Source organism: Anneissia japonica, unplaced genomic scaffold, assembly GCF_011630105.1.
Source record: "Anneissia japonica isolate Jap-2015-1 unplaced genomic scaffold, ASM1163010v1 scaffold6417_len956965_cov193, whole genome shotgun sequence".
Lineage (NCBI taxonomy): Eukaryota > Metazoa > Echinodermata > Crinoidea > Comatulida > Comatulidae > Anneissia > Anneissia japonica.
The window spans coordinates 796,867-819,448 of NW_022713977.1; the positions used below are offsets into that span (position 1 = coordinate 796,867).

General features: G+C 33.9%; 1 protein-coding gene across 2 annotated transcripts in view; it reads left to right on the top strand.

Annotated features, from left to right (window-relative positions):
- Positions 1-22,582, top strand: part of LOC117108836 (sodium- and chloride-dependent glycine transporter 1-like) — a 67,698-nt gene that overhangs the window by 22,779 nt on the left and 22,337 nt on the right. The window contains exons 3-4 of one of the 2 annotated variants that reach the window (XM_033250996.1): positions 299-443; positions 13,426-13,557. In XM_033250996.1, coding sequence (XP_033106887.1) covers positions 299-443; positions 13,426-13,557 — 277 coding nt within the window. Of the gene's footprint in view, positions 1-297; positions 444-13,425; positions 13,558-22,582 lie in introns of both variants that reach the window. The other variant, XM_033250995.1, reaches the window with a different exon arrangement.

Sequence of the window (22,582 nt, forward strand, 5' to 3'; positions counted from 1 at the left end):
TAGAGTCATAATTATAAACACTTTAGGGAATGAGGGATCACAGAAAAGGTACGTTTCTTGAAAATAAAGGGGATACCCCTACAGTGTTTGTTATTTTTAGGTTCATTGCGATTAAAGACGAAAACATTTAAAAAAGCAAACCTGACAACAAGCTAATTTTTTTCTTAAAAAGCGTTGTCAAAACTGCCTACTGTAGTTGTTTATTTAGGAAAATGGTGGTAATCTTTTGTTTTTTTACCATCCTGGTATGACCCATAATCAGTTCATCATTATTTTTTTATCTTTGATTCTTGAATAGACCAATGAAATACCAGAGAAATCAAAACTTGAAGAAAGAGGAACTTGGGGTAAGCAGTTGGACTTCCTGCTGGCTTGCATCGGTTATGCCGTTGGTCTAGGAAACATTTGGCGGTTCCCGTATTTATGTTACAGGAATGGAGGAGGTATGTTTGATATCTTATTCCCAAAAGATTTGGTTTGACATCTCAAATCTGTCACTATTCCATCATTACATTCTTTACATAAACGTCTACTTTATTTAATAAGCACTCATTATAAATGTCAATGATTTTTTTTTTGTGTTTGGAAATAAATTTTAAAAGTAATGCATAATAATAGTTGGCATTTCAGGTTAATTTTGAGCTAGGAATTTCCTCTCGCAGGTCACTAGAAATGTTTGCCATTCTAGGTCTTACCTTGGGGTTTGATTTATAATTAATGGCTTACACCTGGATTTGGATCATTGATATATATGGTGCTATGGTATTTTCTATAGAATTGTTACTAAGCATTAGTCATGGCAACAAAAACTAATGAACAGATAATCAATATAATTGACATAAAATATTAAATAAAAATTAAGTTCCAAATGATATTTCATTTCCAATTATTGTTGGGTAAAATTGTTATGCTGGAATTGAAAGCTATGAGGGCGTGCACTCTTGGAAAGAATTTTATTTTAAATGTGTATGAGTGCGTGATCATTCTCTTTTTATAAAGTCTTGTTTCATAATCTGATCTTTCTATAAATAATTACTAGGTTTTCTTTCTATAAATAATTACTAGGTTTTAGTCAAGGTTAATTTGTATCTTAAGAACTCAAGTGGTCAATATACAATTGGCCTCTGAGAATTTCACCTTGCATTTATTTTTGTAGCCTTCGCTTTTGCAATTTGAACAGTTCCAATAACATGTAACTTACTGTATGGTGTCAAGGGTCAATGAAAGAATATCTCCAGATTTTGTAATTTTTGGTATGTCACCAAGAAGCTTATGATGGTGAATATATACAGTAACTTTTGTAAAACTGTTTACTAGTTGTTTTGATTTTTTAAATTATTTATTTGATGTAAACACCAAGGATAACCCATGAAAGTCTGAAGAAGACTTATTTCCAGTGGGGGTCATTCTGTTGGTGATTGGGCATTATACCAGGAGACAACACCCTACTCGATCCTGAAGAGCGTACTGCGTTTTATGGACAAGGGCCATAATGCACACAGGACCAACAGCCTAAACATCTCATCCGAAAGACGACGGTGTGCTATAATTGTAACTTGCATTCAGTGTCCTTGGGCAAGACGTCTTATAGGCATTGTTAGTTGTGGGAAAAATCTTAACAATGACAGGATTTCAACCAATGTCCCTGGAGTAGAGAACATCATTAACACCAAGATGCAACCCCATGTCTTCACTTCTGTTAACTGATGTACTGTAGTATAGCCTGTTGGTTCATGTGTTTAAATGTCATCCACAGACTTAACTGACACTCCTCTACTTGTGTTGTTTGTGAGCATAAAATTATACTGTAGATAGTCATAGTATTGAAACGCTTGTTTTTTTTATCTTAGAAGCTGTAAAATGTGGCCTTGGTTACTTGTAACACCCCATTATTATTAATAATTTACAGTACCATCATTTATAATAACTAGTGAAAAAATTGTTGGCTTTTCCCTCATCACAGGGTCTTTGGGATCTGTCCAAAAAGATTAAAAATAATACTAAGGCCTAAATAGGGAATTATGGCTGAATGGTGAAACACAAAAAGTAAGGTTTGCAGGGTTGGAAATAACGCTGGTCCGCCGGCCAATGGCTAGTAAAATGTATGTCGGACCTGTTAATAATCCCAATAACAAGTCCGCATGACCAGTTAAAATTTCAATGAAAGTCTGACAAAATACCTAAAGTTTTACTCATTCACCTCTTAACGATGTCTTTACAAAATATTTCACACAGATAATGTCAACAAGATCGCTATTTTCTGTTTATTATCATGTTAATGTCAGCTACGAACAACCTTGTGCTCAGTACAGATGATCATCATGCAGTAGCTAGGCCATGGAGGAATCCATGGCTAGACTTACAGAGGAAAATCACCTTCTCCGCATGTTACAGCGACAAGGAGAATTTGATTTCCGTCTGTGTGTGAAGTTAAAACATCCATCTCACAATGCAATGTGGGACAAAAAGTTAATAAACGCAACGATTTCTGTACAAAGCATAGTCCCAATAGCGTTGTCATAGAGATTATCTATTAATTAAAATGACACACCAGTAAAATGTTGGATAAAGTGATAATTACGCCTTCCATTGTTTTAATAAAGTGCATTATCGCCTTATGAATACTTAAAAATTAATTGTAATCAACCTGAAATGAAAAAGGAATTGTTTCTACGATGGCTCTTTTTCAGCAGACGTTTAATTCGGATTTGGTATGTCATTAGATTCATATATCAGTCTACATGTAAATTACACTCAATTCCCCAAAAACATTGCTAATTACGGAGGAAATTTGCAGAGAATGACATTTAAATTTGAATAAGATTTATTTTAGATTTGACTCTAAAACAAAACCATGAGGGTTTCTTAATTATTTTAATAAATTTCTTTAATTAAAAATTCAGCAAGCTGTCACGCATTATGAAAGTTTGGGCGATCTGACGTCATGACAGCCAAGCACATGGGATTTTTGCCCAGCCACATGATCCCACAAAAAAAATTAACTAATTAGCGGGCAGAGTTTAGGAGGCACGACCTGATATTTACAACGCATTTCGCATCGTGACCGCGAAGAATGTGTTGTGTATACAGTTTAGAAAAAAATGTCAGACCGAAAATGCACGTAAAAACAATATAAAAGCATTCATTTTATTGGTACAGTAAGGGGCCGTGCACAAACGTTTTGATCGCGGTATGCGCGGAAATACCGCTTTCGCGACTTCCGCGGGAGATTTAAGACCGTTATATTCATGAAATTTGCATAAATGTCTACCGCGGTAGACTAACTTTTGTGACGCAGGGCATTCTATAAACAACAAAATGATAGTCAAATCGTCAATGAAATAGATCGTGCGATTGATATTCAGGGTGCGATTGATAATTGGGGCCGTATAGGCCTGGCCTATGCGGTAGGACTAGGAGGCCTGGAGTGCAAACGCGGGTGTAAACCAACACGCACAAAAGCCATGAACTAGGCCTAGCTGGAGGCCCTAGACTAGATTCATAAAATTCCACTGGCAAACGAGCACCCCAGTAATTTACCTACCTTGGTGTTTGACGTCCGTGTATGTTTGCAAAGCTCACTGTGTAGTCAACATTGCTATAGGCCTATGCATATAAAAAAGATAGGTCCACCTATTTGGATAGACATGAAGTGTACAACAAGTGAATGTGTACACAACCAAACACAATGGTGTGCAACACACAAACTTGCTGCGCGCTCAAACGAGAACGAAAAAAATGTCTTTGTGCGCCGACGTTGTATGCAAGAATACGTCACCATACAGTGTAAAACTGTGGTTTTTTTTTTTTGTTTTTTATTTTTTAATTTTGTTTTTTATATGGAGAAATAAAGTCCGAGTATAACAATTATTCTTTGCCAGTCTATCCTTTATAGTATAATTATATACAATTTTCATACTGACATTGACTTTTGTGTCGAAAAACTTGTTGGAATCCCGCGTGAAGTTACTGGTGGAACTTCACGCGGGAATACTGCGGTGTGTTTGCTTGATCGCCTCATTATACGAAAGTCCATTGCAATCAAATCATGTATGCCTCATAGAATACAACTACTATCTAGTAAATGAGCGGGAATACCGCGGAAGCTTGGTTTGAACGATAATGTTCACTGCAATCATGTATAACTACAGGTATATCTATAAGCGAGTATACCGCGGTATTGTAGCTAGCTTGACTCGGTGCTAGGATGCCTTGAAGATCGCCATGGAGCCCTATTGCAATCAGAGTCAGGAATAGCATTATTATAATAAGCGGGTATACCGCGGAAACTAGTTTTTTAACTTGGTGGTCGGATGCGATCATGGGACTATTTGGCGATCAATAGGCCAAAAACTAGAACTTTATACCCGGGAATAACGCGGTAGATTGATTTGAACACAAGAGGCCCATTGCCAGTCAAAATCATGTAGCCTACAGCTGCTAAAGCGGGAATACCGCGGAAGCTTGATTCATGTCATTGCTATTTGTCACGGCCCACATGTATTTGTCTACTATAAAAGTCACTGGGTATACCGTGCAAACGGTAGCTATTTAAAGCTTGACTTTTTACAAAACTTGTTTTACATTTGTAATATTAAACGGCCCATTAGTTATATTAGCATGGTAACATGAATTTATTTTTCAAAATCAGACAGCGAGCGAAATTGCTGTATCTCAGAAGTTTTGTAGACGTTTTTCTTTGATTAGTGACCTTTTGACCTCCATAATTGAGAGTTACAAGGCGAGTCAGTCGAGACAGCCCGAGTGGAGATTCATATGCAAGTGTTTTGTACGGGGAAAGAATCGCCACGCAAAAATATTTTTTATAAGCGCGCTCTCAAGCGCGCAGCACAAACCATCCAAATACATTATAATGCGTCGCGGCCTTATTCGCGCATTGCGTGACCAAATCGTATACAGCTGGACCTTCATACGCGGGAATACCGCGGTAGCTTGATTTGAACGTCAGGGATAGCCTATAAAGCGTATTTACCGTACCGCAATATAGCTTGAGGTTTACTCGAGAATATCGTGTGTAAACTACTAGTAAAATGAGCGGGAATACCGCGGAAGCTTGGTTTGAACGATAATGTTCACTGCAATATTATCATGTATATCCGCGGCATTGTAGCTAGCTTGACTCGGTGCTACTAGGATGACTTGGAGATGTGAACGCCATGGAGCCCTATTGCAATCAGAGCCAGGTATACATTATAATTAGCGGGTCCCTGGTATACCGCGGAAACTAGCTTGGTTTTAAACTTGGTGGTGGGATGCGAACATGGGACTACAGTACTTGAGGGTCATATCAAATATAACTAGAAAGTCATACGCGGGAATAACGCGGTAGATTGATTTGAACACGTAGGCCTACACAAAAGGCCCATGCCAATCTTGTAGCTGCTAAAGCGTGAATACCGCGTGAGCTTGATATAGGCCTATATCTTTGCTATAGCCAGAAATTTTCCGTCAAGGGGAAACGTGTCCGACGGAGGGGCAGAATCAAGGCGACGACGAAGCCTCGGTCGATTCATGGGGAGAGATTTTATGGCTTAATATGGTCCTAAATGTGCCTTTTAGACCACAATTCACATAGCGTTATTTAAGATAGGTATTATTATTTTTTTTTAATTTTTTTTTCGTCCGAACGACAGGGGTCCAGGCCCGTCCGACGGGGGAAGATGCCCGCCCCCACTGCTCTCAAGCGCGCTGCACCAAGGTAGTTCAACAAAAGGACGCACATCTCGGGACATCAAAGGTTATAACTCTGGCATCGACATTCTAGGCGCACGTGCGTCCCTACACGCTGAACGTCACAAAAACCATAGCAACCAGACCATAAACCGTCAGCGTNNNNACCCACGCGCGTGTTAGTTGCCATGTTAGTCGCGCGTCGTGCGGTGATTACAAAGGCCTAATGATATTTTGCACTAACATTAGACTGAAATATATTCTTCATTTCAACATTAATTTTACCAAAATTGTGAATTGTCGTTCATGAGACTCACTTCGCAGAAAAAATTAACAAATGTTCCGTATATACTCAAATGTTCGTCCTCGGCACCTAGATGTGTATAAGAGACAGAATCCTAATTATATAATTAGGCGGCCTACTAATCATTAAAGAAATAAGGCTCGGATCCAGACCTTCGCACCGTTCAGCATGGTGATGGTCTGGTTAAGATAAAACAATAAAAATAAAAAAAATTGATAAAATAAAAATTAAAATTAAAAGTATAAAATTGATTGCAGCACCGGGTGTTATAGGCATACAAGTAAACTCTTTGAACGTTTTACTGAAGACGACGACAGTAAAACATAGCATACCACCGTTGCACGGCCCCTAATTCAATTTGCTGTGCACTACAGCTAAACAACAGGTACTGTACGTATTATATGTTAAATAATATGTTAACTTTTCGTAGGCTAGTCATAACGAATTCACTGACTGGGCTATGCTAAGCCTATATTAGCGTCTTGGCTAGGCCCTAACTGGCCTACCTTATTCGGAAAGGATTCAATAGAAATATTCCACAAACCGATCTTTCAATAATAAATAATAAATTATCAATAATAAATCAGAAAACTGCAACTAAGCAACAAAATACAAAAAAAAATAAAAATAATATGCAATTATATGACATGGCTCCCTCCTAAAGTAATTGAGGAATTGAACTGTACATATAAAACCAAACCATTCAGGAGCCCCCTCCCCCCCACCTATACAACTTACAAGGTGTATGTTGAGTTTATGTTCAGTCTCATGGATTATGAAAATGAATATATAATCCTATGATTTCAAGATATCATGAAATTTTAATATAGTTAGTCTAAAATATCCTCAGAAAAAAAATAATTTTTTACAGTAATTTAAAAAAAAAAAATTAGATAAAAAGAAAATGTAAATTGTGGTTCAGTACAAAGTTGCCGTGAACTTTGTGCGCGCTTGCTTGTGTAAGGCTGTCACACACACTCAAGTCTTGGGTATCTTGGTACCGCTTTGTGCTGAAATAAAACTTAATTTTAATTTTTGTGTATGATTAAACTCATTAAATTCATTGAGGTACCAGCATATTATTAATGCAAAAATGTGTTACAATTTCTATAAAAATAATCCTAGCAGTGGTGCCAGTCAGAATATCGTGTCGACAATGCTCATGGCACTCTGCGTCACCATGGAGTCACTAACCTTTAAACATTTATATTATTTTAAAGACTTTTAAATGGATTTTAAGTGTTTTTGTACAACTTTTATAAAAGGTGTTCATATTGATGTCATCGCTGCAAATCAAGTTCGTAAAATTTCAAATTATGTAAGTGTAGGCTGTGGCACCGAGACCTCTGAAGATTAGTGCCCAAAAATGTTAACAAAAATGTAATGCAATAATGGCATATTGACTACTATTGTATATTTTCCAAAAAACATTTCAGCCGCTCCAAATCTCTTTCCTATTCTTTTTTATTCTTCCTATATTCTTTCACATTTTTGCATTTATGCATATTTTCCATAATTTTATACACTCGCATAGTGACTTGTTTAGGCCTACTGTAGGTTAGACCTTGGCTCCTATTTCTATATTACTTAAATATACAATTTTATTAGATAAGATTAATTTAACATGGACATAGTAATTCATACTTAACAATACATTAAATTTAAATATAAATATAATAACGTTAACGAATAAATAACAATAATTAAAACGTATACATAGAATCACTACTATAATAAATGACGCAATTGGGAGGTTCGTAATTTGGAGATTTTAATGTGTCTATATTTTTAAAAGTGCCATATTTGGACTGTTTCTCAAGAGCTTAAAGCTTTGTAACTATAAAATTTCATCAAAAAGCATCACATGTTAAACTTTTTTTATACAATTTGATGTCATCGTGGGCACATCACATTTATGATTAATAAAATTTAATGATTGAATTGTTACTGTACTTTGTATTTAAGTGAGTTATTCATTTCTTCATTAAATAAATAGAACAAGTTTTCTCCTTTCCAGACACAAATAATAAAGTTTGTTGTTCTGGCAATAGACCCATAAATTGAAATTTCTAAATTAGCTGGTATAAAAAAAAAATTTCTCAAGTTACTTATTTTTCAAATTTTATCCTTGCCAATGAGATGCATTTTTAAATAATTATAACATTTATTGTTCTTCAATAGACCTATAAATTGAAATTCTTGTATTAGCTGGTATCAATTGTAAACAATTTCTTGGTAATCAGTCAAAATAATAATAATTGTTTTGAACTGTGAATAATTAAAAGTTGATCCTTTTCAATCAATTAATTTTCATTTCCAACAAAAACAAATAAAAGATATGGAGGGCGTACGGGTACAATGAAGGCAAAAGCCAGAGAGGGTATTGTATCCAATTGTCTGATACATAACAATGCACACAAACATTGCAAACAACCAAAATATACAATAAAAAACATCACAATATACCAAGTATACTAAATATTAGTTCAAAGCAAAATATTACTTTCAGTAAACAAAACAATGAGTTCATCAGTGTTTTGATTGAATATCTGAGGATTTTTATTTTAACATAGTGCCATCAATAATTAACGTTATTTGTATTCTGTTTATGTTAATGAGAATTAGCACCTGTCCTTTCAATTACCAAGCCTTTCTTTGGCTCCTCATTCCTGGTAAGAACAAGTACAGGATAAAGAATGAAGTGACACAGATTTGAAAGAACAAAACTTTCAAAAAGAAAAACAAACCATGGTGATTGCCACATTCAAAAGAAAATGAAAAATAGTAATAATTACTATCCTCTAAATAGAATAACAGAAAGGTCCTCTGATAATCTCAGATAAGATAGTATAATACATACAACAAGTATCGAAATGCACACCATCATGTCAGGATTCATTGTTTTGATATTAATTATGTTATCATCAGGAATGACATAATCATTCCTGATGATGACATAATTAAATATTGAAATATTGAATCCCGACATGGTGGTGTGCATTTTGATACTTGAAGTATGTAATATACCATCTTACCTAAATAAAATAGGTAATAAAATGAGGCATGTTGTGGCAAAATGGCTAAGTTGTAGCAAAAATTGAAAAAAATGTCATTGGTATTTTCAGATACCTGAGTATGTGATCTTTAAAATGAGGGGGTCATTCATTGAAATTTGATATTTTAAGCCAAAGTTATTGGATAGTGAAAGTACCGAACACTTTGAGTCAAGATAAACATGATTTTGAGTAATTGCCTTCCAAAGTTATTTGGGCGTACATTGTTTAATAAAATTAACTATCTAAATAACATTAAATAAACGATTTGTTGACAACTTCCAGAACTAATACTTTGGGAAATAAAACATTAAACTGTTGATAATAGTGAAAGAAATTTTGGATTTTTAGGCAATTTTTTCAGCTACCATATTTTATAGCTCATTTACTCAATACTGGCCTGTGCGACAACTTAACCATTTCGCTACGACATGCCTCAAATGATGATTTTTCATTTTTCTTAAAGTGACAGTACTGTTAATCCTTTCTTCTAGTACTGTGTTTTGTACTTAATGTGTAAATGATAACAAAAAGTAAATGACTCCCTATATAATTCAATAAAATTTTAATTCTTTTATTTCAGACAATTAATATCCATATAATACAAAACAAGGCAAGAGAAAAAAGATCAATCAAACTGAATGAACAGCGCACAAAAAAAAAAAATAAAATTGTGAACCTCTTAGAAATAATTAAAGGACAAGGCCTAAGTGTACAGCAGATCTGTCCACCAACAATTCAATTTGGAAAACCTCAGCACATTTTTACATAAATTGGAAACAAGCATTTTTCTGCTGGAAAACTAAATTCTACTCCTTAAAGTAAGGCATTGTTGCATTGTTGGCTTTCGGAACTCCTGCCAAAGTAAATTTCTTTTTCTCGCTTGTAACAAACAAGAGATTGCTCATCATTATAGGGCTAATGTACACAAGATATATCTTGTATGATCATATGGAATGATAACTGATCTACTTTTACCATGATAATATATTATAACAACACTAATGGAGAAGAGCTGAGTCCAAATTTACAAACATTTATTGATGTTTGTTGTTAACTATCAGCTTTAACAAATTTACATTTGTTATATATTACGATAAGCTTGTCAAGTTGGATTAGATTCGAGTGCATGTATTTTTATCATGGAAAACACTATGGATAACCCACAAAAGTCCAAAGTCTTATTTCTAATGATATTTATGGTGGTGCATAATAATAATAATAATAATAATTATTATTATTATTATATTTATTTGGCAAAAGTATACAGTATTAAGATAACATATTGTCCGGATAGGGGGTAATGGGCGAAAGCCTGAGCAAGATTTGCTCCCTATCCTTCATATTATGAAATACACTAATTAAAACAAAAAACAATCAGAGATTCATCAGAACATAAAAAGATATAAAATGCTTAACTAAATTATTCTCAAAGAGGACAGATTAACGTTTTGAAGTATAGGAGGCAGTTCTTCCCAGAGTCTACGACACAAAAGCAGAGCTAGGAAAAATATTGCTATTGGCCAGGGGTGGGCATAAAATTGATCAGAGGGCCAAAGTGAATTTTTGATTTAACACCGAGGGCCACACAACTTTGATGTTCCCAGTGTACTTCGAAAAACCTACAAGAACTGCCTTTACACCAATTTATTCTCAGTTTTAATGTTACTTTTACGTGATCGGTGTCTTCTAGCTAATGTTGCTTGGCAGGGCCGCACACATAGGGTTTTTAAGTCACTTTCACGGGCCTCAATTTTTCCACCTGTGCTTTTGACTTGAATAAGCCTGCCCTCATATATGCATTACTGTACACTGCAGATAGTTTCTGCTTTGCACCGAAGAGTGTAGCCTACTGCATTCTTTAAGATGCACATGAGCCACACTGTAACACATAAGTTTCTTCTCAAAGATGGTGTGACTATTAAAATGTGCATTTCAATATCGAGCTTAAACACAAAATTAGCAGATAGAATTGAAACAGGGACCAAGGTTGTATAAGGATCCCTGGAGAATTTGAAGCATGGCCTACAGGAAATGAGCAAGCATTGTATAGAATTCCCAACTACAAGGCTAAGAAATTATTATTCTTTGGGTCTTAGGTACCCTGTACACACTTCAATCCCATCTCCAAACAAAAACCACTTGGGCCACTTCCCCTTTGAAGTTCATGACCAATTTTGTCTTAACCCACCTTTATTAAGAATTGGCATTAAGTAAGTATGTTCAGTGTATTAAAAAAAGAGGTATTATACTACCACTGTAGTGCATGTTTGAACTTAAATCCAACATCCTTGTAAACAGAAATATGTACACATCTATATGAGGGTGGCTAGATCAAACAAAGAGATAAATACTCTTTATGCTTAGCTAGAAAACACCTAAAATATTTGAACAATATTTAAGTAACTGATTAAACTTCCAATGAAAATTGATAAAAATAAAAAATTTTGTATGGTAACTCAAAAGTTCAACATAATTCGTTCAAAAAAGCACATTCAATAATTATTTTAAGCTATACTTGCTGTTGTATTTGAATTAAACAAATTAAATTAAATTAAATTATTATTAAACGGAAATTTTATGATAAAAATAAAGGAGGAAGCATTCACACTCCCACAGAGCATGCACACTGAGTAATAAAATGACGAAATAATCAAATGAACCAATCAGTGGGCCGTTCTCATAGTCGTTATCAAGGAGAGCTGGGGTTTGTATGTACATGAAAAGAACCTGATTTTAATTGGTGAAAATAAAGTCTATCACAATAGATTGACCAGCCATAGTCGGGCTTATAAAATTAACTTTATAATGATACTAAACACGATATGGCCGATAATAAGGATGATTTATCGAGTGTTTTTTAGGGTAAACATAATGTAATTTTTTATACTTCCGGGTTATAGCAGCTCTCTAAAATCATGATTTTGGGCATTTTAAGGTATTTAAAAAACATGATTCTGTTGAAAACTTGATTTGTGAAAATATTGTCCTCTACCATTGTTTAAGCCTATATTCAAAAACAGCCAACGCGACTTCCTACTGTTTCCCCCTTGTCACCGCTACATTTAAAAGAAAGTATTAATATGAGATGAACATTGAATTATGGTAATCTATGATAATTTGAATGATATATAATTTGAGGATCAATCAAAATATTAAATTTTGAATTGCCTGACTGGAAGTGTTGAAACTAAAGAAAGTATTCTAAAAATATATTTCAATTATTAAAAAAAAAACAAAAAACAATTAGTTGTCAATGTTAACTTGCGTTAGATTTTGCCTTGTCTTCATCAGATGAAACTATTCGATCATATTCTGAAGATAGTTTACAGTATTTAAATTTTGAGAACTATTTTACTCTATTATTTGCTCATTATAATAAATACATTTTCTGTAATCCTCCAATCTAACATCTAATTTGTATCTGGGAATAAGTGACTTAAATATTTAATACAGAGCAATATTTTAATGTGTGTCCAAGATGTCAATTATGAATAGGCCTTCAATTTAATATGCAAAGCAGAAGGGACCATTGAAACAAATTTTCTAATAGGTGCTTTGTCATGTAGTCGTGTGATGTCCACGTTAATGACTAGTACAACATTGTCCCTTAATATCATGTTACAGTAAGTCAATATACATGGCGCTTTATATTATTATCCAAACAGTAAAATCAAATTGGAACAGTTGCTAGTTGCTAGGTTCAACAAATTTTTTGCTTTTGGGGAAACGAATGTTTGATACAAGGGTTTGGTTTTACGCTCTCAACTTAAGATCCGAGGTTCGAATCCCGTGCTATTCATAATTATGTCCTTTGCAAGTCATCTCTTTGTCTCTCCCTTCACAGAAAGTATAGAATTAGAATATTGAAACTAATTTTCTTTGTTAAGGTCGTTATTGTTTTCACACAATGTAAAATATTTTCTCAAATATGAGGAGGTTTTAGTCTGCCAGTCGATTGATGTTAATTCAAAGCCCTGTAAAGACAAAAACATGTACAGTAATATGCCTAAATATGGTAATGATGTTACGACTATTTATAAGCGCATCATGACTGTATGTGCATACAATTAGTTTTGTCAGAAAATTTGATGATGTAGACAAAGCTTTGCATTTTTCTGTTTAATGCCAACTGGTGCGTAAAAACATGTTATTTTTTACTTCGTAGTGCGTTTACGTCAGGAAGATATGGTACGAGTGATGTTTTGCCCTACCTGACGTGTTATTATACTGAACACTCAGTACGTTCCCAAATACTTGTGAAAAAAATTTGCAAGTGATTCCGGTGGGAATCGAACCCACAACCTCCAGTTACCAGCCTTGCACCATAACCACTAGATCACTGAGCTTGAGCTATGTTATATTTTTTCTTGACAGGAGCATTTCTCATCCCTTATTTCTTGATGATGCTGGCAGTAGGCATGCCACTATTCTTCATGGAGCTTGCGTTTGGCCAGTATGCACGAGAGGGACCCATCACAATCTGGAAGGCTGCGCCTTTATTCAAAGGTAAACGTATTAACTTAGAAATAAAAATAAATAAATAAAAATTTATCAAGGTGTATATTATGTTTTTTATTTTGTGAAGTCTAACTCGGTTTGATTTAGTGAAGTATATAGCTCAAGATAAATTTCAGGATAATCCCTAGCTTCCTTCCTAATCAGATCTGGATTCAATTGCATTTTACATTAAGTTAATTTACTGCGCTTAGATAAAGGTAACCATGACTACATATTTTTTTATTCGTCTTGCTTATATCTGTGAAACTGCAGACTTTTGGACATGGGTGCACTGGCAGAAAAATCAGACAGTTTTTTTCGCAAAAATGCCAATATGATTCAATAGATTCGTTGCAACAAGGAAGTACCTAATGCATTCCAGATATGCATAATGATGTTGATACGTACAATTTAATTATTTTCCATTATGTTTGAGGGGTAATTTCCACAAGGAAACCTGTCATTTATCGGTTTATCCAGGTAAGCATCTTGTTGATAGTGTAACAACATCGCTGCTGATTTATTTCCGGCTGCTTTACACAGTCAGTAGTAGTGTGGAGTTCTTACGGATAGAATTTGTGAGAATAAAATGCTTAGAAAAAGCAAAGTTATTTTAAATAAAGTTCCTAATCTTAATTTAAATGTTATCATTTAAAAATAAACCATCTTAACAATTATGAATGTAATTATTAGTAGATTTTACCTTATTACTGTTTGTTAATGAGGAAATAAATAAATAAATAAAAGGAAATAACTCTATTAATAGTTTCAAGGTTCAAAGGACAAAATTGTTTAATTATATTGAATTTGTTTTAAAGTGTATCTGTACAGAGAGCATTGGAAACAATGTAGGCAATTTTTTGGCATTCAGAAACAGTGAATTTCGTTTTGGAGTTAATGTAAACTGATACTCCCATGGAATACAGAGAAACGATTTTACCAATTAAATTTTAAAAACAAGTAATAACAGTATGTTTGGTAGAAGATAGCTGGAAACCGCTATGTTACTACCTTATTGTTACTACCTTATTGGTCTTTACACTAGGAGACCCCATATGCTTTTCCAATGAGTATTTAAATTATTTAACAGGCGTAGTGGATGGATTTCGCAGGGCGATGAACAATAACTTAATGCTCGACCCTTATAGTGGAAACACTAGCAAAACAGCAGAATTAATCCAGGGCCACAACAATGTCCATGGTTTACAGTAGCTTACTGTAGCAGCAGACCCAGTGGCTCCCACTGCTTTAGCTAACTGAGCTTGGAGGTATCTTGAGCTAAGACAGCTAGAAAGGCAAATCATCCCCTTACAATCAGAGAATGGGTGTTTACTCAAACTAAGTTGGCAAGATTTCATATCATTCAGGTCTTCAGTCCATTAATAATAACCAAAGATCTTATAAACAGAAGATAGCGTTCTCCGCGGTTTACGCATAACAAAATAGAAGCGTTGATTAGGTAGAAAAGTAATCACTTTTGTGAGAGGGCGCCCTATTTGTTGCCATGGTTTGTGTCACGCCAAACTTTGTTACCAAGTACGTTTTTGTTCCTTTTGTTTTAAAGAGAGCGCGCATTGGAGGCCCTGGTGGATTGTAGAATTGTGAAGAAAATTGTAAGAGAAACTTGACATATGATCACAAACATGGCAAAATATATGTGGCCGATAAGAAGACAGTGTGTTTGGTGTTTATAATGTGGGTACCATAATAATGGTAGATTCCCATGCTATAATTAGATTAAGATAATTGGCGTGTTTTCATTGTTTTATTCCATGGACAGTGTTCTCAGCAGTATCAAGATTAAACAAAGACATGTGATCTATAAACTCGTCCAGTTCAGTTATTTCCTCGGAGACACATTTACTCTTAATGTGATGACAGACTGAAAAATTACATGAAAATATTTGTCTTTGTTTTGGAAGTGCTTTATGAAGTCATGAACAGATCATGAAAGTTGGATGTACACCAACATTTGAGCGTACAGTATAGTTTGGTTAGATTTGAAGAGAATTTTAAAAAATCTTTGTTTTTAACAACTCCGTTTACACCCAACAAATTCAATCCAATTTCGACTGATAAGGCGCATAATACTAGCCTCACACAGACAGTTGACAATTAACCTCCAAACCATAGTAGCTAGCAAGGCCAATAAGGAAAAAATGATAAGTCCTTACCAAATTTATGCAGGTCCTTTTTTTTTTACGGTCTGAAATATAATTTTATGAAAAAACAAAATCAATAAAACCAGCAAGATGACATTAGTTTAATGATTTTGATATTTTTTATATTATAATATACTGCTACTCAAGTAAGATGTACAATTATAATTATACAGAGGTCATCTCTGGTCAAAGGTCAATGCTGTTTGTAAATAGAAAAATCGTTGCAACCAAAAAAGATCATTTTTTAAAAGGGTCGCCAGGCGGACGGTACCCAAGATGTTTATTTTTGCGTAACGCCAAATAAAGGTAGCCACTAGGGGCGACTACTACTTTTCAGCCCTGCCCTGATTGGTGAATACCCTGATGCATAATTAACTTTGTATTCTCAACTGAATTCCAATCTAGAAAACCGGACTCACTGGTTGCATCTTAGAAAGAAATTCAAGTTTTAAATAGTATGTGTTAGAATGTTTAGAATCCCATGTGAAATATTATGTCATTGAATAATCAATAAGAAGATACAAGAGAGTAGAATACTACACCCATGTACTGTAAACGATCTAATTAAGATGACTCGAGTAACAATGTTGCCAAGTGAAACCTATTTGCAAGATCTTTGGTGCCAACTACGAAGGGAGCTCTGTTCACACTATCAAATATTGTGACAAATTTGTGTGACATATTGTGACAAATTTGTGTGACATATTGTGACAAATTTGTGTGATGTAGCCATAATAATGTTGGCATGATGATGTCATATTTTGGTTTGGAAGAGGCCTTGCTTTGCCCAGCAGTGGGATGTAAACAGGCTGTACATTAGATGGTGATGAGGATGATGTCATATTACACCCAAATATGGGCATTTCACATTGTTTTTTCACATAAAGTGTGGTAGTGCGGACAGAACTAACCAATTTCTAGCATTAAATGTCTTTGACAGTCGGCCATAAAGATATTTATCCATTCCTAACCTAAAAATGTAATCATTCCATTGTAATTTATAGTAGCTACTGAAATACAGACTTTTCTTCATGGTCGTCTCTACAGTGGATTAGTAAATCTGCCCAGCAGTGGGATGTAAACAGGCTGTAGATGATGATGTCATATTACACCCAAATATGGGCATATCACATTTAAAGAGTTGTGAACCCATATTCATCCATTTCTAACCTACAAATGTAATTATTCTGTTGTAAAACAGTAGCTTTGCTTCCACAGTCGTCTCCACAGTGGATTAGCAAAGCAGCCTGCCTCAAAATTTAACCATTAACCCCGGTACACATGAGAGTAATTTTTGTTCACAGCTTTATGCTCGGCCACGCTTGCCCACATTCGATGAGAAATCTGCTTATCTATGTTGTTGCTGATCCTAACATGTACTACTGTAGGCATTTTGCCAGGGCTGATTGGTTAAATGAGCGCTTACTGTATGATTAGCCAATCAAGTTACGTCAGCAGGTGGATTTTAGTAGATTTACGGTACATAGCGAGAACATTTTTCAGCTGATTTGGAACATTTTTCAAAGACGTAAAAGAATGGGATTCGACCCCTGATTATCTCAGTTACTGTACAGTATAACTTCTGCATCTACAGCTCAAATCATAATTGACCTCTGACCTGTTGTTCAGGAAGAAACTCGATTCAGATTAATACTGAAATCCCAAAAGAGGATGCCCTTTTAACAAAAGTCATTTTTTTGCAAGTAAATTGCCTCAGGGTCCAGATGATAATGTTGATGTTGAATGCTTGTATTAAAATGGAACTTATGAAAACTGAAAACTCTCAGTGATGACACAAATACATGACTGAAATTGTCAGTAAATTGTAAATTGCATTTTGTCATAATTTGCAAAATTTGTATAAATCATCAAAGTGGCATTTGAAGTAATTGATCATCTCTATATATTATCCACATCTGTGCCATCATTTCAACTCTTCCACCTGCTTCATTGCCAACATTTCGCCAGTAAAATATGAATACTGAAATTAAATTTCCTGATGACAGTAGTCAAAATCAAATCAGATATTATTTTTCTTTTGAACATAAGAATATTAACAGGATATTCAGAAATTGAAACTTTTGTTAGCAATATGAAAATATATATTACAAAGCAAAAAAGTGGCCAAAATTAAATAATTAGGGAAAATGTAAGGATGGGAGATCATAATAAGCCTTAATTGGTTACCTGATTGATTCTCCCTCCCTCCCCCTCCCATCAACATCCACACATGTTTTAATCAATAGTAATAATGACAAAGCATAACAGTAACAGTAATTCCTGATGATGACATGATTAATTTCGAAATATTAATTCTATTACGATGACGTGCATTTCAATACTTAGTATGTACTATACTTTCGTAAAATCAATTAACACTATATAATAGTAATACTCAACAAAGAGATACAAAAGAGAAAAAAAAAATGTATTATATTAATATTAATGATGTTGGCAACTGCAGCAAGAAAAAAAAAATTTTCATAAGCAATATGAAAAGATAATAACAGTAATAATATACTGTAGATAATAGCAGTAATAATAATCATAATAATAAAAATATAATTATTGTAGCAATACCAGTGTAATAAAACAAAGGTAAAATAGCATTAGTAGTACAGTAGCATTGATGTCTTCCTTAATCCAGCTGTCTAGGAGACTTGGAATTCTTTTCAGCCTGTTTTTAATAAATCAATATTTAGTCATTGTTGAATAATACTGTGCAGAACGATAATTACGATTGCCCTTGGTTGAATCTCAGTTTGGCCTCCCTCCCCAGTAATAATATTAAATACTTAAATATTTAAGCACTGAGACATCCATCACCTCATCACCTATGTATCAAGGCTGTGAAAGACGTCATTTTTACAAAGCATTGTCATGAAAGCTTGCTAAGAAAATAATGCGAGTTACAAAGAGAATCGCATTTCACAATTAATTAAAAAAAACAAAAAACAAACAATATTTTTACTTGTATCTAGTGGTTTTATTTATTTATTGTACGAGTGATGTTTTGCCCTACCTGACATGTTATCGTACTATTACGATGTGCTAGATACCTGGAGGTTGTGGGTTTGATTCCCACGCGAATCACTTGCAAATTATTTTTTGCTAGTATTTGGGGACTTACTGAGTATTCGGTACGATAACATGTTAGGTAGGGCAAAGCATCACTCCTATGATATTTCCTGATGATTAGTTATTAAAAATTTAATTACTAAGTTGGTCACAAACTTATTATTCCCAAATCTACCATGTACAAGTTCTCATTCTCTACCTCCATGGTTACACAAACTACACTATACTGATATGTACACAGGGGTACACAGAACAAACACTTAAGCATTCCAACTGATGGCCTTGGTAATTTGAGCCAGTCTTGCAGCAGTGAGATTGACATTGGCAGATGTTAAGCCAGAAAACATGCACTCCAGAGCCTTAATCCTTAGTACATGAACGTGGATACATAAATCCGAATGACTGCAGAATTGGCAGCCAGTGCTATGGTCACAGCGAGAGAGGGGGGCCTCCCAGTGCTCTAACCAACGGGGGATAGAACCTGCAGGAGAACCCCTCAAGAGAAACCTGGATTCCTATCACTGAAGGAGCCAATAACTTGGTCAGAGAACACTGCATTAAAAAACCATCTACTGTACTGTTTGATACCGACAGGGCAATTTCCAAGAATCAAAGATGCACGTTATCTAGCAGTGTCTAAATTTGCTCTAACTATGGTAATTGTCTGTAATATTTGTAGATGCTTTCTGCAATAGTATAATGTGTCTATGTACATGCATAATGCGTCTATGTACATAATGCATCTATGTACAAATTCAGAATTCATTATTTTCCAGTCTTAAAAATTTAACTGTGTATGGCATTCGTAAGTTATCTAAAGGTATTTTTATGTATAAATTTAAAAATAATTTATTACCTGTTAATTTTTCAAATTATTTTGTTAGAGTAAATTCAGTTCATGATTATGGTACCAGGTCCTATGATATGTACCGTCCACATACTTTTGTTACCGCTAAGGCCAGAAATACTATCCGAAGGCATGGTCCGATCTGTTAAAATGATGTATAAAAATTATTTGTTGTTAACATATCAATAAGGATATTTTATTTAGTTCATATCCTGCCAAAATGTTTTTGTCACTGTTGTCTTGTATCATGTTATGTTTGTCCATGTAATTGTCAATAATTTTGTTTAGGTGGCCAATGGTATACAAGCTCTGCTCTTTTGTTGGTCATCTTTCCTCAATATATGAAAATGTTAAGTTCTTGGAAAATAAACTGAAACTGACACATCATGGCTATATATAGGCACATCATGGCTACTGTAGATGACATCACATCATGACCATATATAAGCACATCATGACCATATTTGGGCACATCATAGCTATATATAGGCACATTATAGCCAGATGACATCACATCATGACCATATATAGGCACATCATGACCATATATAGGCACATCATGGCTATATATGGCCATACAACAGTTTTGTTTTGTTTTTGACAGTTTGATATCTGGACAGAAAATCTTCTGATGGCGCTGACAGTATTCAGACCACGAATCATATTTAAAAATATATTTATTTTTACCTTAAAATCTTAGAATCGTGAAAAATTAAGGGGGTTGTCATCCTCATTTAATATGATTTGTTTGTTTTATTTTCTTCTATCCTTGTTTATTTTATTATGCTAACGCTATATGTTTTTGTAATATCTGTTTCCTTCCTTAACACATAGGATTCACGTAAGAGTAGATTATAAGCAATTATGCCATTGAAGTACTGTAAACAAAAGCTTGGCAATTTGGTTGGTTAAGCATTAACTCATGGTCTGGACCACATTGATTAAATAACTTAATTATCGCATAATTGTCGTACAATCTCTAATTTACCCTGCAAAATGGCAACTGCATTGACCAGCGTGGCGCTGCAAAGTGATGGGGATAACCAGTAAGAACAACATTAAGAACATGCTCATTCCCGTAAAACTGTGATATTTATTATTGTATAGTAATTGATTGATGTTCCATAATGCACTATGTTGAATTGGGAGGTGCAACATTACTTATTCACTTTACGCTGAATCATAAGTTGTAATTTTCACATGGACGTTGCAATATTCCTATTAATACTCTAGATGATAACATATTTTCCTAAGCATCTTCAATTTATTAAAATATATTTGGGGGAAAAAAACAAAACTTTGGAATTGTTAAGTCTTGGGAAAAAACTCTTATTCATAAAAATTTTAATAAATTATAGAAAAATTATAAAAATTAATATTCTGATAAATTCTGTAGGCCAGATTCAAATATATTATATTAATCACATAAAACAATACATTAAGATTGTTTTTCTGAATAGTAATACTCGCATAAAATTCATTAAAAATATTAAATGCATTAGATCCAATAAAGACATTCATAAAAAATCATAAATATTTCAAACTACTGTACATCAAAACTAATTAATATATACTGTACATACATATTTAAAAAGATTATATAAAATGGACATCACCATGTTGTTAAAACCAAAAAACCATTAAAAAATAATATAAAATTGCAACTTTTAAAGTACTGTCTTGTATTTGTACATTAAATGACTACTGTGTATTAATAGACTGATTGCACTTGAGAGAAATGAATTTTTTCAAGTCTATTTGTTCAAATTTTAAGTTGTCTTAGTCTTCCTGATTTGTTTAATTTATTCTACAGATTATTTTTTTCTGGTTACCCACAATGCCTCAAGATAGTTTGAGCATAGTTTGAAAGATATTTTTATTTTTTAATATGTCTGTCATTTTACTGACTCCTACTCAAAGTTTTATTTAAAAAAAAAATACAACATTACATAATTCATACTGCGATTCAAGAATAATTGATTTTCCATTTGGGAATACTTTAGGTGGTAAAAGATTCATTCCATGTTGGGGAAAAATAACTAAAACATTAAAGATGTACAAAATATGTGCATGATGTCATATTAAAGAGTTTTATTGCTTTCAGTTATGAAAAAAATAAACTATGTTTTCTATCATTTATATATTTTTTTGCAGCAGCCTTTAAATTTGCTGATAATGATTGTTTTTTGTAATAAAAAAGTTATCAAATTTGCAGAAAAACTAAATAATTTTTAACTGTCTCATTGGATGGAAGTACTGTATTGTTGTAGATAACTTACCTTATTATGAGATCAAAATTTTGATGGGATTTTTTGTAGATTTCACATAAACAATATGTAGTATAAATAATTATGTTAATGTTTTGAACAAATTGAGTGGTTTAAAGGCCCTTAAGTATTTCCTCATTGTACTTCCCACTCTCCACTCCCCATTCTTATTCCGTTTCCAATTTCCTCCTGAACAGTTCCCGTTTGGTATGTTATTCTCCTTACCCGGCCCATAGCTCATTGATTTATTAACCATGGTTTCCCAGCACAGGTCTAGTTAACAATATTTAATCCATGGTTGGTGCTTAATGGGTGCACAGTAAATATATGCTTGCTTCTGCCTACGGAAAGCCAAATCCGCCAAAAATATTTCAGCCAATACGTACACTGAAAACCCAAACCATTCAATATAGGTCAAACTTAATTTAAACCATTCATTCAAAAACGAAATCATTGGATAAAACGTCAAATCATTAATTAAAAAATGAATTCATCAAATAGAAAACCAAATCTTTTGTCCAAAATCCAAGTCATTCTTTCGACTTGCATTCATATTTTTGGCGGATTTGGCTTTCCATACCTGCTTTTTATGTAGGTCACATTTTTAGGCTGGTTGCCAAGACACTGACTTGTCAACATTTCTTTGGGACTTTGATATTTTGATATTGCTTTTGATTATT